This window comes from Pleurodeles waltl, chromosome 4_2 (genome assembly GCF_031143425.1).
Source record: "Pleurodeles waltl isolate 20211129_DDA chromosome 4_2, aPleWal1.hap1.20221129, whole genome shotgun sequence".
Lineage (NCBI taxonomy): Eukaryota > Metazoa > Chordata > Amphibia > Caudata > Salamandridae > Pleurodeles > Pleurodeles waltl.
Genome location: NC_090443.1, coordinates 172631566 through 172649870, shown reverse-complemented (window position 1 = coordinate 172649870; position 18305 = coordinate 172631566). Strand labels below are relative to the sequence as shown.

Here is an 18305-nt window from a genome sequence, read left to right as displayed (position 1 = left end):
ACGTGAAATAAATCCCATAGTACTCCCTGGGAAGAAAGATTTTTAGAAGGAAAAATAAATTGTTAGTAAACGGTTTGGATTCACACAGCGATCCCAGACCAAACCTGAGAAATTACCAGACTGTTGCAGCCTGAAATGTTATGACCTTTTTGATTGGATTATGTCTTTTTTTGCATGATGCGAGGCCACTGAACTGACAAATCAGAGCTATGTGTGTGCTTCACTATAGGGATAGACTTTGTGGGTTTTAGGCAGTCTTTTCTTGGCTCTTGACGTGCTTTTCTCTGTGTAGCTCGTGTTCTGCACTCCCCTGATAGTGCTTATGACGGACTTTGCTGATGATCTACACGCTTTGCTGATGAAGAATCCTTGAATGCTGAACCTCGGAGAGGTATATCTCCCTGCTGGTTGCCATTTCCTTTGACACGTTTTCCTTTTTCTAGAATAGAAGTAAGCATGCTGACAGTTGCTCTTTTTATTTTTCTAGCTAGTAAATGATAGCCCTAGATTTACTTTACCAAATTATTTTTGTCTTCTTTTATATTTCGCCTACATGTCTTAGCCTGTCCCCACACATACATCTCCTAATTTGGTTAGCTGTAGGAATGACCTATGTCCAACCTGAGTTGTGTTCTCTGCTTAATTTGATTTGCGAAATGCTAACAGTGTTATCTGAGATATGTTTCTGTGGCATAAGTTATTGTTTTATGATACGTATTATTCTATTATTATTCTTGAATGCTTAATTGTGTTGCTGCTAATTAGACTAAATTTGTTTCACTGGGCAGCCAGTGGTGTTGATATATCTTTGTAATCAGATTTTGCACACAGTCTTCATGACACTAGTTCTGTGGTTTTAAAATAAAGCTTTGAAACTTTTTGTTGATTGAAGTCTCCTTCTGTGGCTATATTGATCATGGTGTTTAAATTGTTTGGGTGGTGTTAATATAGGTTTATGTATGGCTCACCACAATCTTTACTGGGTCAAAAGGTCGGTCAACCTCAGCAAAGCGTTTGATTCCTGTGAAGGATGAAAAACGTGTTAACACATAAAACTAAAAGAACAACACTAACTTCCAAGCCACTACTGAAACACAAACCCCAATGATCATACATACGTGGGTAAGTGTATCCGGTTACTTGACCACACCCGCTGTCTTATAGTTCACACCACTGGAAAGACTCAGGCCCTCATTTGGACTTTGGCGGTCAATATCCCTGACTGGCAAAGCCCAACCTGCCAGACGACCGCCAGTATTGGCGGTCAGCAGACCGCCATATTACAAGTGCTTGCTGCTTTCCCCCATCATTGAGGCGGAAAGCAGCCAGCAGTCGTGCTGACGATCAGTGCTGCAGAGGCGGGTTCCTCGCCGCCACCGCCACGCTGGCAGTATTAAAAGCCGTAATTCGGCTTGGTGGAGTCCTACTGGCGTGGTGGTGGCAGCGAGGGAAGACCACCAGGACCCATCCCCTTCCGGACGTCCCCCTCGACTGAGGAGGTAAGTGGGTATCCGAATGAAGGGGGGTCTGTGTGTTTGGGTGCATGTGTGCATGTTTGTGGAGGGGGTGCTGAATGTGTGCGTATGTGTTTGTGCGCATGAATGAGGGTGTCTGTGTTGATGAATGGGAGTGAGTGGGTGTGTCTGAGTGCATGTGTTTGTATGCTGAATGGGTGTGTATGTGTATGCATGCGTGCGGGAAGGGGTGTAGGGGTGTGTGTCTGGACAGGTGGGGGGGGATGTGTGTATGTGTGTGCCAGTGACAGAAATGAAGATTCCTGTCGCTGGGTGCGTGACTGCCAGGGTTTTTGTGGCAAGGTGACTGCCAAGGAAAGCTTGGGGGTTTGCAGCCCCGGAATCCGGCCGGCAGGCTGAGGCCTGCCGTCGGATTGGAGGTGCGACCGCACCGGCGAGCCAGGCGGAGTTGTGGAGGCTTGGCATCTGCCAAGCCTCACAACTCGTAATGTGGCGGTCCTTACTGCTGGCTCTATGGCGGTAGGACCGCCAGGGCAAGGCTGGCGGTCTCATGACCGCCAGACTCGTAATGAGGGTCTCATTGCCATTCAACAACAGTGTGCACATAGAAGAGAGAGATGCGCTCATCATAACTATCAAGCAAGAACCACAGAAAATATTTTCACACTCTGGTGGAAGTGTACAACGCGGTCCTCCACTCTTAACATATAGCCATCACCGTTTGGAAGATCACAACCAGTAGGCAACAATCACTGACTTATACACCATATCCAAGGCATAAGACCGGCTGATCACACTTGCATAAAGGTCTTAAGACCTATCAAGCTTTGGTGCCCCCACAGCCAGAACCAGCTGCCAAAAGTATGGTTACCAAGACACCTAAAATATCCATCAGTTCTAAGAATTAGCAAATGATGTGGCTTGGATAAAATGTGTGGTGTACCATTCCCATCTTTCTTTAAATAATCATTTCTGACTCTAGATAATCCATACCAAGATGCCAGCAATAACTGAATGGGTGCCATTGAAGGCCCTGAGCTTTCTCAAGGCCGTGAAGGAAACAAGTTTATATTTTGTTATGATTATTCAGCATGAATGCATTCTAGGTTGTATGATCCTAGTGAAAATACTAGACCTGTTGACTGAAGGCTATTTATCGATCAAGATATAGCCATCCATTTGTCAGAATCACAGCCTTGATAAATCCCCTGGGCTTTACTGACACATGCGAGTCAGCTAAATACATTATGCTAACTTATTGACTACATTTCCTGTTACATGAACAACTTCATTTTGGTTTAAGGATCAATAAATCATAATGATCCGCATAAAACATAATTATGTTCATTGGAATTTTGTTTTCAGGTATCAGAGAATGCAACCAGCTCCTCCTACATGTTGTTTATCCATTTTTGATAATGCTATGGTTCAGACATAATTCTTGTACATGCTGTATTTCACTGTTTACATGTCAAAGGACAGGGCTGTGTGTATAAAGTACTAATTGCTTGGCATGCTGTGTCCTTTAGAGCCTCCTGCACTATGCTAGGGATGCCACTAGGCACCCTTTATGAGGAGCAATACGGAACACTTTGAAATTATGCCAAATTCTCTAATTCGTCATAAACTTCATAAAAATTCAAAAGTTCCATCCATGAGCACTATACCTGCCTCTTTACTGCACAAATGCAGTTTTCTGGAAATTAGGATACCCTTTACTTGGTATCGCTTGACATATTCCATTACATCAAGTGCGCCCCTGCTTGCTCAGCTATGCCTATGAAGTGCTTGTTTGTACGTAACATGATGATACCGATTACATGTAAGGTTAACACTTTTTATTTAACATTTGTATTCATTGCCATGCTTTTGGGGCCTGAGGCAATATCTCATTGTTTGTGTTTAGAAGAGAAACAAAGCACAAATTACAAATACTCCCTTGTTCTATTCCCCTCCTTTTTAGACTCCTCTCCAAGATAGCGCTGCTCATTTGGACTACGCCCAGTCAATGAAAGAGGTAAATACTAACTCTACTTACTAATTAAAACATTGTCAGTAATAACAATGGCGTTATTGTCATGAGTAAAACTACGGTATCAGTATCGTTGTTCCCCGACAGACTCCTAGGTAATCAATGCCCATGTTTTGAAAAAGTAACAAGTGAAGCACAGATTGGTGTCAGTTCTCCTGATTTAAAAGACATAGGGCCTCATGGAGGCCGGCTGAAGCACCGCCAACAGGCTGGCGGTGCTTCATTCAGTATTCCGACCGCGGCTTTGAAGCCGCGGTCGCCCAGCCGGGTCCGGCGGTTTTCCGCCGGATTTCCCCCGGCTGGGGGAATCCTCCATGGCGGCGCTGCTTGCAGCGCCACCATGAGGATTCCGACCCCCTTCCCGCCAGCCTGTTTCTGGCGGTTTTCACCGCCAGAAACAGGATGGCGGGAACGGGTGTCGTGGGGCCCCTGGGGGTCCCTGCACTGCCCATGCCACTGGCATGGGCAGTGCAGGGGCCCCCTAACAGGGCCCCATAAAGATTTTCACTGTCTACTTAGCAGACAGTGAAAATCGCGACGGGTGCAACTGCACCCGTCGCACCCCTGCAACTCCGCCGGCTCCATTCGGAGCCGGCTTCCCTGTTGCAGGGCCTTTCCCACTGGGCCGGCGGGCGCTCTTTTGGCGTTTGCCCGCCGGCCCAGCGGGAAAGCCAGAATGGCATCCGCTGTCTTCTGACCGCGGAGCGGCCATTTGGCGGTTCCCGCCAGGTTCTACCATTTATTGACTGTGAACGTAAGACCGGGTGCTGCCCTCACTGCAGTGACACCTCAGTGGCTGGCTATACAAAAAGCCACACAAACAATGCTTATGAAAAATATATTTAAATTAAAAAAAACAATTGTTTTACAGATTTTAATAAATATGTTGGGAAACAACTTGTCAGGTAAAATAATCATAAGAGATCTTGGAGGTGAAGTCTGTTAAATACTGGATTGCGAAATCCTTTTAGAGTTATTTATTAATCATCTTTTTGCCTTAGGCATATTGAGTAATTGAAACGGGGATAGGAAAATCATTATCATTGCACTTTTGTAGAGAACACAAAGTTCTTTTCACTGTCTAGCAAGACGAGTGCGAGAGTTAGTCCTTGATACTCTTCCTCATACAGTTGTAATACAACTCGAACAGGTCCTTCCTTTAGAAAGAAGAGCAACATAATTATATTTTACAGTGAAAGAAAGTTTAATACATGTTCATTGCCAGGCACAGCAGCCATTTTATATCGTGGTGAAATGATGTGGACACTCAAAGAATTCGCAATTATTACTACAACAATAATCACAATACGAAAGTCCGACACATCGGAGAACATCTTTTCACCCCAAAACATATAATTAATGAGACGAAATGGGGGTGGCCAGTAATGTCAACTTCAACACACACACACCGAGAAGTAGATAGGCATTAAATAATGATGCCAATATTTCAGTCTCCTTGTTATACCTGACTCTCTGAGGTAGTGGTTCCCCCAAAGTATTTCGCTTTTCTCTAGGATTTTTTTTGCTGCTTCTCTCAAAGGGCCTACCGGCCCTGGGCACTTTCCCACTGGAAGTACAGTGTGAAAGTGCCAGCCCCATCCTTCCATCCACCTGGAAGTAACACTCGCTTGGGTGTGCAACTTGCACCTTGGTGGTTTTACTATGTAGGTACGGGAGCTGGCATCACTTGCCAGAGTGTGCACATTTTTGGGCACGGGTGCCCTAATGTAGGAACTAAGCCTGATGGAGCAGGCTGGTATTGGCGCACGTGCACCTTTGCAGTGGCTTTAACGACAGTGCCCACATGCCTCTGCGGGCATAGATATGCACCATGGCACCCATGCACTGCCCTACCCATAAGGTAACATGAGATAATGAGTAATTCTGGCTGTAATGGTGGATTGCAGGGGAGCAGCCTCCTGATGTTTAGTATCGTTGGACTCGGGATGACAAACCCCTTCTGATGGTAAAGGTGTTTTTTTTCATTGATGGCCTAGAAATGCAACTTCTGGTAAGTGGGCATTTCTAGGTTCTTAAGAGGTTCTGCTTTCTTATAAATGAGGCTTCATTCTACTGGCCATGGGGGAAGAGCACATCTGCGCCTTCCCCAGGCAAGCGCTATAAAACTTGGGCATCCAGAATGACAGATCCCTGCCATTTGGGGCATAGATAGATAGATTGGGGGGAGAAGTTTTGGACACTTGTCCTTGGAGCCAGAGCATAGCCCCACTAAAGATAGAGATCTGCATTCCAGAGCCTCAGGGTAGAAAGGGAGAAAATTTAGGGGAGACATCTGTGGTTCAAAGAAGAACCCTTTGGTCCCCCAACCCCAACTTCAAAGGAACCACCATCTAGATTAACTAGGAGAATGCAACATCTGCAAGGCAGAGTAACCTTACAGATATGCAGGTCCAGTGCTGCTGAACTATGTGGGCACTCTGCCAGAGTCATCTGTTGTGCCCTGGAGTATAACTGTCCAGGGAGGGGATCCGCACTCCCCTTCCATCTTAGAAACTGGTCTGAGGCTGATTGCCTGATGCTGTGTAGCATTCCAAAGGGTTACTCTCCAAGGGCAGGTTGGCTTGCCCCCTGTTCTCTGAGGAGGTCTCAGGGACATCAGAGACCTCCTGAGAGGGACTTAACTCGCGACCGGTAATATCTGGAGAGTGGTGCCCTCTGCTGCGACCACATCGTATGCTGAACTTCACCTGGCACCAGGTGCATTAGCGTGGCCTAAATATTGTGTATGGAGACCGGAATTGCCCGGTGCGGAGCTTGCCAAGGACTGCCTGCACTTCAGGTGAATGATCCTTCTTCATATCATGGGGACCACTGCACTCCGAAATGTCTTTTTGGTGTGAACAGGATCACCTGGTGTGGGACCCCGCATAGCCCGCTATTGTCAAGTGTGTCGCATTTCTCTTGTGTGAGCCTCGGCTGCATGCTCAGTGGTTGCAACCCTCAGAGACTTAAGTTCTGCTGTACTTGTCCTCGTATGACATGGTTGAACTTGTGTCATAGTGTGTGACCGGGGAGTCTGGTGTGACTACAAGTCATTGTGTGCTAGACATTGTCCCTCCCAGAGGGGTGCAGGATTTACATTCTTCGTGGGAGAGTCCTGGTGAGTCTGGTGCAGTTTAGGCCATCAGCACCAGACTGGAGACTCTGTCCGAGGAGGTCCAATCTTGGGAGCGGAAATGCAGATTTGTGGCGGGTTGTAACATCTGTCAATGGGAATATAATGGACATGGCCCAGTTGATGGACTCCTAACAGACAGCCAAAACAAAAACAATTCCTAATTAAGAAATCTAGGTTGTCCTGCGGATCTTTCACATAAAGTGTGACGTTAGCACATCATATAGCGCAGTTTGGGTATGCCATTGAAGCCCCTTGCGGATGATAATCGCCACCTCAGCATAGAGTAAAGTACTGTGTGGCATTCATCAAACCGTACGGCCCACAGGCGTGCTCTGGTGGCCTCAGTGAGGTGTAGCTCCTGGAGCTTACAGATATCCACATCATGGTGTTGCATATATGTGACATCCTGTTGGCCTTACGTACTTAGGCCCCGAATGTTCCAAGTTAAGCTGATACGTTTGTTCATCACCAGGCCTCGCAATATAGGACTGCAGCAGACCCGCAAGCGAGGAGACAGGTTTGAAAGGTTAGGATTATGATTGTAGCAGAAAGGAAGGGGAAGGAATGCAGAAAAAACCACAGGGACAGTTAACAACAAACAAATCCCTGGCAATCCCCCCACCTCCAATGCCAGCCCCCAGTTGGGCCAGTCTGCATAAACCCACCCCAATAACATCCCATTGAACATCCCTGCAAGGGGAGCAAATAAAAGGACATATGAATAATCCCTCGGGCGGTCCAGAGGTCCAACATTCCTTGACCTGAAAAGAAAGGTTGAGTGGCCGAAGGAGAGCAAGTTAGAGGATTGGAGCTCTGGCCAGACAAGTCATAGTCATTCAGTAGATACAAATAGGAAGGGAAAAAAGAGTGTAATCGCTTCAAGACTTTAGACTTGTTTTCATGAATTTAGCTGCCATCTTGAGGTCAGTGAAGTTGGCAGTGATGTCGAATCCTCAGGTTGGGAGGGTATATCTGCGAGGCGTCCATTTTGAACAGGGAGTGTTTTATCAGCAAAAAATCTATTCGTGCAGCCTGGACAGCCGGGGTGTAGTCTGGGCATATAGTCATAGTGTTGTTCTGATATATAAGTGAGTTTCGTTCCTGAGCCAGGCAAAGAACTACGTCACGGTCTCTGTAATTCAACACTTTAGCCATGATTGGGCAAACCTGTGCACCTTGTAAAGGCCGCGGGCCAAGGGACCAATCAACCACCAAGAGAGCAGACACTGCTTCACTGAACAATATCAGCAACATATCTTTAACATAATACTCCATGCGACCCATGGCACTGGATTCAGGGACACCGAGAATATGCAGGGTATTCCCCTTGATCACACTTCTAAATCTTCATTTTTGTTACAAATGACTTCTAGGACTTTTTCCATCTTCAGCATCCTTTCGCTCAAAGCATACGGTTCATTATCCAGATCCAAGGTGCAACACTCCAGTTGGTCAATTCTGCTTCTGTGTCCATCCACCTTCGCTTTAAGGCGATCCATTCTCTCGGTCAGCTGATCGATTTTAAAGCCAATAGATGTGAGTCTGTGTTTAATGTCCAGAAACATTGAATGAAAGGGGGACGATTGTGTAGGATAATCGACCTCAGAGGGGACTGGACACTTATCTTCAGGGGACCTCCCTGAGCCACTAGCTCGTTTACAGTTCTCAAAAGTAAGTTTAGACTGTTTGGCATCGGCTTTTCCCATCTCGATGAATCTTCCAAGACAAAATGAGCGGTCAACGATATTGGTGGGTCAAATGAAAATAGCATTTGGGGTGGTCCCGCCTCCTCCCATGGGAAGCTCTGGCAGGGAGGGAAGGAGCAGACCATCCGCTTCAGGTGGCAGTTTCGTGGGAGGCTGTCTTTTGGAGGGGAGGCCACAGGGCCTTCAGGAGTGAAGCACATCTATATAAGGGCCCCTGCGGGTGACCAGCAGGGGGCTCGAGCAGGCCAGATCAAGCAGGCAACAGTCATCAGGGGCCTGAGTTCTCAGTGCAGGTGGAAGTGTTGCAGCCAGGTAACTTTCAAGACTATAAAATCATTTAAAACGCAAAATAACAGGCCGCTAAAAAACGATCATAGATTCTGACAAAATCGAGAGCCATACAAAGTCAATAATAGAAAAAAAACCTGCCCAGAACCTGAACCAGGAGCATTTTGAATTAGAGAATATTTATGATGCTAGTTAAGGAACAGTACCATAGGCATCAAGCACATACTATAACAAGAACATAAGCAAAAAGTAATATCACTCCTTTGATAAAGTCAGTAACCTTTCCTGGGTTATGCTCATGAAGAAATATGGCTGACTCTTGCACACTCATTGATGAGAACCTTTCTCCATTTCCTAAATGAGAAAACCTTTGAAGGCAGAACAGAATAAATATTTCCCACTTCAGAACATTATCCGCCTTTGATTGGCATAACTCTGATAGATTTCCTTGTCTTCCACATGAAATCAAGTAGTTCTCTTTTGAACACTATTGCTGTGTTACATTCTGATTATGAGTTTTGCAAGCCATAATGGGTGGTATCTTTGTAAACAATGTTGAGGCATAGCTTGGAAAGATGCCAATAGTGTGTGTAAACCAACTCAAAAAGCATTGGCAAAATCAACAGGTCAGATCATGGCAAGTGTGTGTTTTTTTTATTGGCATACTTATTTTTCCAAACGTATGCAAAATATTATGGATAGACCCAGCAATCAAGGCGCACCTGATCTGACACTGCTTAACACGTTTATATGAACATGTGATCAAACGAAATGCTATCACTCAGTGCAAGACAATCAGTGGATAAAAAGGGCTAGCACAGCCCCCTTTGCTCCATGCGGAGGTGGACTAAAGCAACATGAGAATGACATCTGAACAAACCAAATGAATAAAGATGGCTTGAAGTCTGAACAAGGGCGGCTCCTTCTCAATGGCGAAGGAGCGTCGCCCTGCTGGCTAAGAGCCAGCAGCTGAAAAATAAAATATTTTTTTACTATTGTTTTATTTTTCAGCTGGTGGCTCAGCCAGCATGTGCAGGGCCCTTGGGAGGGGGGAGGAAGAGTGGAGTGCACTAAGTGTGCATGTCAGTTTGGCCGGCCATCTTAGGCCAGCCAAAGTAACATGCGCACTTAGGTTTCTCTAACTCGTCTGAGTCGCACAGCCGGGTTGGAGAAACTGCACAGACTCCCATGCAATGTCTGAGCGGCAAACCAAACTGCTCATACCAGTCCAGCACAGCATGAGATCATCATCAGCATTGCAGCGGGAGCCTATCCTGGTGTCCCAAGGACTGCTAGGACACTAACAACATTGGGAGAGGAGCGAGGTAACTGACAACGGCAGGAACAGTTATGTTTTTTGTAAATTATTTTATATCCCCCGTTCACCTCCGTACTTCCCTTGAGATATGGGGCTGCCACCGCTGTCTGAATGTTTGTATGTACATTTATTTATTTTTCAATATGTTTTTTTTTTTTTTTTTTTTTTTAAACATGAGACTGGCAAACCAGCTAAAGCGGTCTCTAGGCCAGACTTAAAAAATAAAACCTGAGGTACTTGCCTTTAGAATTTATTGGAGAAGGTCTTAACTGAACAGAATTACTACCACGACAACCGTGCCTTGTCAAATAATTTCTGGACAACATTCCTTAAATAACATAAATTTGGAAGTAAAATGGACATGTGAAAAAAACCACACCATGGATTACTTACATATTGAAGAACATTTCAACCTATTGTGTATTGGTTATATCAGTAGACTAGCTTGACTGGAAGAAACATAAAACAAGTAGAAACTTTAAAACTTCTGCAAGTTACGAATAGTTAAGTTTAAGATCATTTTGTGAACTTAACAGGAGGGAATGTAAATTTTTGTTTAATTCTTAAAATTCTAGTACATGTTCTCAAGCATCATTTTCTAACTGCTATCTTGACCTTAGGTCTCATCCAAAAAGATTTGGAGGGCATCAAGGCTCTTATGCACTCACCTGCTGAGCCTATCTCCTTCCATCATCCGGGATCGGAAGTATCACCTGAGAACCTACAGGTATGAGCATGTCCTTATTTTTTGTTAAGTTTCATTAATTATACAGCCTCCCTAAATTTTGCAAACAAATGAAGACTGTTAGTTGGGAGAGATATGAAAAGGAAGCAAGAATAAAGGAGTGGAAGTAAATTCAGTAAAGTCCTAAAGAAGGAGTTAAAAATGGTTTTCATAGGGGAGGGACCAGTGAGATATAAAGTTGGCTATGAGTCTTTGGTTTCTGGGATCCTTGAGACTACTACACAAACTAATCTGGGAGAAGTATATTGTGTGCCCATTGGAGCATTGAAATGGAGTTAAGGAGGGCAGTGTTTCCATAGGTGGCCACTGAATAGCCTCACTGTACTTGTGACAGAGAGGGGTTATGGCACAACGTCAGCTAAGTGAGAGGGTGGTGCCTCTCCTCAACCTCTTCCCAGTGTGAGAAAAAAATGGTGTACTGTGATCTAACCAGAACCTTGGCTATTTTGTTTGTGCTCCATTGGAGTGCACAGAGGTTGAGGGCATGATTGGGGAGGCACTGCTACCATATGGGCCAGATATAATCTGTTCCCTGTGTATCCTATGCAGGGTCATCCACAGTAGAAGACTTTCCTGGGGGCCTCAAACTTCTTACACCCCTATGGTGTCCGCACTAGTGGTTCCTTGTATCATCCCAAAAGCTATTTTGAAGGAGAGACCTTAAAGTAGCCATAACAGTGTGTTCTAGAGACACAGGTGATCTGTGGTCAGGTCCCGTGGCGATAATGTGGAAGAAAAAAAGCAAAAAAGGCTTCTTTGTCATTGAAGGGGAAGAAAATGATAGGAGACAGGAATGTGCTGTCAGAGGAAGCCCATAGTGGGGCACAATTGAGAGAAGGTGTACAGATCCACTTGCATTCTATTTCCACTAGGTGTGTGTGAAATTTGTGTAATTCATTTAGGTAATTATGATCAATTTTGAAGAAATTACACTGAATTAAATGAAATACACGTCTGGCATTGTGTGCTTTTTTTGTGAAGTACGTCCTTGTGTCCAAAATAGATATGATGAAGAACTTCAACCTGAAAAAATTGCTAAAAAAAACAATTGCCATTAACAAGAGCTGCCCATCTTCTGTCTGTTTGCATTGTTTCAGTGTTCTTGCAATAGTACTTTATCTGACTGCCTAATTTCAAAGAATTTTACATAAAAAACATAACACAAAATGCTGGAAATTTTGCAGATAACTTGGCCTAATTGAAATGTTGTCCTGGCATAATCTTCAACTTGCATGAAGCTCTTGGTGCAGAGATTAATATAATGCTACCGGCAGTGAGAATTGAGGAAGAGAAGTTGGAGGGCTTATCTGGCAGGATGCTGTCAGCATACCATCAAATTGGAGCCAGTCGAAGAAGGGTACTCAAATGGGATGCAAATGCAGCATCCATTTAGGTCCTCTGGACAGTGTGGTGTGGACCTGGGGAATGGTCCTGTGGTAGGGATCCTCCTTGAGTGATATTCTGACACGGTTATGTTTGCTTTCTGTTTTTTTTTTTTTTTTTTTTTTACTTCTACCAGAATGGCTGAGATCGACTAGTGATTTATGTGGGACCTGTCTTACTGGAAATTGTTTGTTTTGAATAGTTAGATGGGCATCATGTTAATATTTGATATTGGTTCCACCGTCCATGTGGCATTGTAGGTTGGACATGTTGTACCTGAAATCACCTTTTCAACACAGTTTAAACCTATAAAGAGATTATGGCCCTCATTACGATCATGGCGGTTCGGTCTGCCATGCTGGCAGTGGCGGCTGAAGCCGCCAGCCGGCATGGCGGGCTGAACCGCCATATAAAGAACAGGGTGATGGCCGCCAGCGGCAGCCGTTACCCACCGCCATGCTCCCACCACCAGGCAGCCTGGCAGTGGGATGAAACACCATCTGCCAGGGTTGCTGCGCTACCCTGTGGATAATGTTTCAAATGCCGCCAGCCTTTTCCTGGAAAAGGCTGGCGTAGTGGGTGCCCCTGCACAGCCCATGCATTTACGGGCAGTGACATGCACGACGGGTGCTGCTGCACCCGCCGCACACCAACATTGGCGGCGGCTCCTCATGGAGCCGCCCTCAATGTTGCGGCTGTGTTCCCTGCCAGGCCGGTGGGCGAAGACACTGTCTCCGCTCGCCGGGGAAAACATTATACAGCCAGCGGGTTTTCCAGGAGGCTGGCGGTCGATGGAAAGACCGCCAGCCCGAACACAGGCGGGAAATCCTGCCGTGTTTGAAATGACCACCTATATTTCTCCCTAAAATGACAGTCTCAAGGTGAAGGTGGTAAATACTATTATTACTAATATTATTATTATGCACACAGAAGTATCTTGGGCTAATGATACAAGGTGGCGAGAGAGAGAGCCTTGGTAGCCTCCCTTGGCCTCAAGTCTATCATAGTGGAATTTACCAAGCTTGAATGCGTCCATTGCAGGTCCCTCCTGACTTCTTATTAAATGTTTACTTTGGCTTTGGGGAATCCATATGTTTTCAAGCATTGTCTCAAAATGTGTGAGAAGATCATGAAAGCCAATTGGGGTATATGATGTTAATTTCAGATTCCAGATGAAGTGCCAGGTTCACAGTTTACATTTCTGAAGATAGGACCACTAGCTTGGATGGGCAATTAGTGTTCCCTGTGCCATAATAGCAACTAATCGTATGTCATATCAAGCCTGAGCATGTGTCATGTCACAGCGAGTTCAGTTACTTATTGCCTGTGAGCATATTTTCCCTATATTTTGGCTATTTTCCTTGACTACACAAAAGGATGTTGGACGGAGTGCTGACACTTTTCCAACACACACCCCCAGTCACAGATCTGGGTTAAATCCATTGTTTTTTTTGCTCATCATGCCACCCCAGTTTGGGACCAACCATATGCAAATCAGTCTTGACCCTGCTCCCCGTGGGAACAGTCCAGCTCGAACTGCACTCCGTCCATCATCTTGTTGTGTTGCTGTTTTATTTGATGACCGCTAGTATTGATATATGCAATTTAAATTGTATAAATTTGAAGTTCATGCTCATGGGTACTTTTTTTTATGTTTTCAAGGCATTTGTCTGTCCGTTATTTCACATTTCCCTTCTCAAGTTTACTACCCATTTCATGTTTAGCGTGTTAGTATCAGTGTTATATGCTGGTGATATTACATTATGCAGTGTTACCTCATGCTTACAACTTTCATGCAAAGCACATTGGGAAAGAGAGATGCATTACTGATCAGTGATATCAGGAATGTGTGAAAAAGGGTGCTTTATTGGAACAGGTGCACATCCCATCTAACAATCCTGGGCCTTTGCCTTACAAAACTATCAAGCTCACTATACAAAGAGTTAATCTATGTTGCTTACCCCCATTCATAATGTGCCCTCCCCCTGCAAAACTTTAATTTTGTGGTACTGTATTCCCTCCAGGTTGATCTGTGCCATTGCTAGCTTTAAACTCCCTTCCAGTTTAGTGTAACTATTAACCTCTAACTAACTTAACTTCCAAATTAACCTTTTACTTCCTGGCTTATCCTTGTACGATCTTATCTACCTGTTCGTTTTTAGCATGGACTGCTGCTTTCAACAACCATGAACTTTTGTAAACCATTCCAACTTCACTGCCAACTGCTCATGCATGTGCCTCAAAGTGACAACCTTGACTGCAAAACTGTCGCCTTTGCACTGTTGCAAACAAAGCAAGGTGGGAAAAGGCTAATCTGAACTAAGCCCCCACAAAAAACGTTATATAAGGAGTGGGTGGATTGGCAAAAATGCTACCAACCTAGTGTCAGGCACTGTGTCACAAATACAAAATGGTGGCTGGACACACAAAATGCTGGTTTTTATACATTTTGGGCTATGAAATAGCCCAAGGAGCCAAGAAAACCTTGAGCAGCTTTCAGACTTATTCAGTTCCTCAACTTTCCAGAGGGGAGACTCCCAGTGTTCGAATGCCAATCCCTCCTGCCCCCTCCTCCAAAGACCCCATTGGGGAAGAGGGGTGCATTACTCACCACTGACACCGGATTTGTGTGAAAAAGGGTGCTATATTGAAACAGGTGCACATCACATCAAGCAATCCTGGGCCTTTGCCTTACAAAACTACAAACCTCATTATAGAAAGAGTTCTCTTGTGTTGCTTACCCTCCACCCCTGGTATACCCTGCCCAGCAAAAATGTAATATTACAATACTGTATTTCCTCCAGGTTGATCTGTTCCATTGCTAGCTTTAAATTCCCTTCCATTTTTGTGTAACTATTAACCTCTAAGTAACTTAACTTCAAAACAAACCTTTAACTTCCTGGCTCCTCCAGGCATGGTCTTGTCTACCCGTTCCTTTTCAGCCTGGACTGCAGCTGGTAACCATTAACTTCAGTAAAACATGCCAACTTCACAGCCAACTGCCACCCAGAAAAAAAGACCCTCATTAGACCTTTTCTGCTCCCCCGATAGCCACTCTCTATGGGATGTCCAGCAACTTAGTCAGCACTTCTCTAATCTGTAACCAGTATAATTCCATACCCAGAAAAGACAAGTGCACTCAGCACCATGGAAAATTATATGCCTGAGTGGTCTACCCTACTAATATCCCGGTCCTCCAAAAAGCACTCATGTCTTTGTTTGCGCCTAGCCCTTTCGATTGCTTAAAGTCAGATGGCCACACACCAAATCCTCCTAGGCACAAATGCTGTCCACACTGTGGCAATCTGACTACTGCTTCAGTATCTCTCTCAGATCCCTTTTCATTGCTTTCATTGAGGCCAGTCCCCCGCTCCCCCCAGCCATGTCATTCTCCCCCAGGTGGAAAAGCAATCCATCCAAACACTGGCCCCTACTAGCTATCTGTTGAGACACGACAATAGCTCCTGCCAGCAGATTCCCCCTTTTTGGTGCCAGTGCACATGATAAATATCAGGACTGAGGCCCAGGTTCACCCCATAGATACGCTGCTGCGCCCGCCTATGCCTATTTTATGAAAGAATGTCCCACATGTTTCCCGCTTGCACTAATATGTGTTTTCTCCCACAGGAGAGCTCAACCCTCTCTACTCCCTAATAGTGCAAAGACCCTAAGTACCCCAAAAAACATCCAAGACATCCTAATGCTAAAAAGTAAAATCGCCTCATAACCTTTAAACGCCTTGGGCAAACACGAAAGCACTTCCACCCACAATCCTAATATCACTGGTCTATTTTTCGGCCCTGCCCTACCTGCCTCCCTAGCCCACACCACCAACATTTTTCTGCCCAATTCTCCCGCTGATGGGGCATATCACCATACCAGTTTTCCTATGAATGCTATTCCAACCAGCTTCCCTGATATCGTCACCCTCGACTCTCCTCTTTTAAATTAGCATCAAAATGTATTGCACCACGTCTTATGTCTGTTCCCATCCCTCCTGTCGCCTGTGTTTTCCACTATTCTAAAAGTCTGACTGGGCCTGGGTATAAGCTTCCCGCATGGAAACTGCTAACAGGTTTGCCACCAACTGAAGCATCCTCTGTCTCCTACCTTCCACAAGTCGTGAGGCATCTGGATCTTGACTTGCTCTATTTCCATGGCCAGCCAATGGAATCTCTCCCACTGTGAACAAGACAGAGCATTTGCAATGTCATTATCCACACCTAGCACGTGCCTGACTCTAAATGCAATGTCATGCTGTAGGCAACGTAGCACAAAAACCCACAGCAACTTTAACACCTGGAGATCCCTGGCTGACTATCTTTTTACTACCTGTATGAATTATATATTGTCAATCCAAAACAATACCCTTTTATGAGCCAAATCATTCCCACATAAAGTCACTGCTATTACTAAGGGTAAAATTCTTCCCTGCCAGTATAGGCCAAAGCCCCTTCATCTCGCATTGTCTGAAAATATCTCTATATACCATTCCACCTCAGCCACGTGGTCAAATGTATGCCATTAAAGGACTCCAGGAAAATGTGCTGCATTTGCAGGTCCTCCTTTGCTTCCACTAACAACTTCACATGGTGGTGCGGCAGCTGCTGTCCTGACCGTAACAAACCCAGTCTCCTGCAAAATGTAAATGTCCTCCATTCCCTTACTACGCTGCAAGCAAAGTTCAGATGACCCAAAAGCACCTAGATTTCTTTCTCCTTGACTTTCTGTTTACCCAGCATGTCTGGCAACAATTGCGGGGACAGTTTTTTTTTGTCTTTTGGGAGGTGAACCACCATTGCATTTGAATCTACTTCAATGCCCAAGAAGGCTAAGGCCGTGCTGGGCCCTACTCTTTTTCCAGGTGCCCATGATAAACACCTTGTCCACATAATACTGCCTCTGAAATTGTATGCCCAGCAGCTCAAAGTTGTCAGGGTGAACCGTCAACAAACGGAAAGCTGACTTGATGTTGCTCTTGCTCATGAGTGCCCCCTGTCTGACCTTTTTCACGAAAGATAGGGTCACATCCATCGATGAATATTACACCCAAATCTCCTCAAAGCTAAAATCAATTACTAAATGTCCTTCAGGCCATGAGGGATGCTGAATCAAGTGAAACTCTCCCTTTTTTTTTTTTTTGGGACTACACCGATACGTGACACTACCAAGTTTTCCATGGGCCAATCATCAAAGGGGCCCGCCATTTGGCTCACCTGAACTTCCTTGTTTAGTTTGCCCCTTAACATTTGTTTATGAGCTTTAACTGATTTCAAGTTGTCGGCCCACTGTTGCACTCTTGGCCCCTCGTTAACTCTTGGCCCTTTTTAATGCAATCAAAATCCCCATGTGGAGCTGTCCAACAATGATCTAGCGTTTTCTTGCTGCTTGTATTGTGCCAACCAAAAACCCGAGCTTTCAAACTTAATTGGAGTAGGAGCTTTCCCCCCCAGGCCCAAGCATGCCCCTTGCTTGTCAAAAGTTTGCAGAATGGGTGTTCTGCTGTGCTCCAGCTCTTCCTTGTTGCTGTTGCCATTGCGCAGACGCGTCCCGTGAGGCACCCACTGCCCTGTAACAGTTAACCATGGCATGTTGACCTGCATACTTGGAGCATTCATTCCTAAATTTACAGTACTCCCTAGCACAGATGCCTTAGTTGAAATACCAGCAAGCTCCCACCTGACTATCCGCGGCCCCAGGTGCACTGCTCTGGCCTGTCCCTGTTGGCCTCCATGGGTGGGATGCCCCCGAAAGGGGCATAATACTATATGTAGACCATTTGCTGTGAAGATTTGTTGCCCAAATTTTGCCGGCCCCATTGTGTGTTGCCACAAGTCAGAGTCTATCTCCCTCCACTGTACCTCTGGGTCCAGGGCCATAAGCACCCGGAATTCCTCATCGTATTGCACTCGGGCATAACCCCTGTAGTTTATCTGAGCATTTCTGGTGACATCCACATACTTGAAAAGGGCCACCCATCTTTCAAGGTACTTTTCACAATACAAGCTGGTGGAAATGAGTAAGGCTGCCATCCAGTTCCCAATCATGACTTGCACTTTAGGCCGTTTAGCCAATTCATAATTCCCCTCCATCAAACCCTCTTTAGCCTGCAGCTCTGTATGCAGTAACTTCAGCATCTCCCCCAATTCCCCTTTCCAAATCTTTTCCTTAGGTGCCAACACTAGATGTTCTCCCAATGGTTTGAACGTCCCTATGTAT

The 18305-nt window shown here is 45.3% G+C and overlaps 1 protein-coding gene across 1 annotated transcript in view; it reads left to right on the top strand.

Annotated features, from left to right (window-relative positions):
- RAPGEF3 (Rap guanine nucleotide exchange factor 3) overlaps positions 1 to 18305 on the top strand; it is a 1225478-nt gene that overhangs the window by 229500 nt on the left and 977673 nt on the right. Inside the window, exons 3-4 of the mRNA XM_069231039.1 lie at positions 3439 to 3492; positions 10579 to 10685. Of these exons, the coding sequence (XP_069087140.1) occupies positions 3439 to 3492; positions 10579 to 10685 (161 nt within the window). The remainder of the gene's footprint in view (positions 1 to 3438; positions 3493 to 10578; positions 10686 to 18305) is intronic.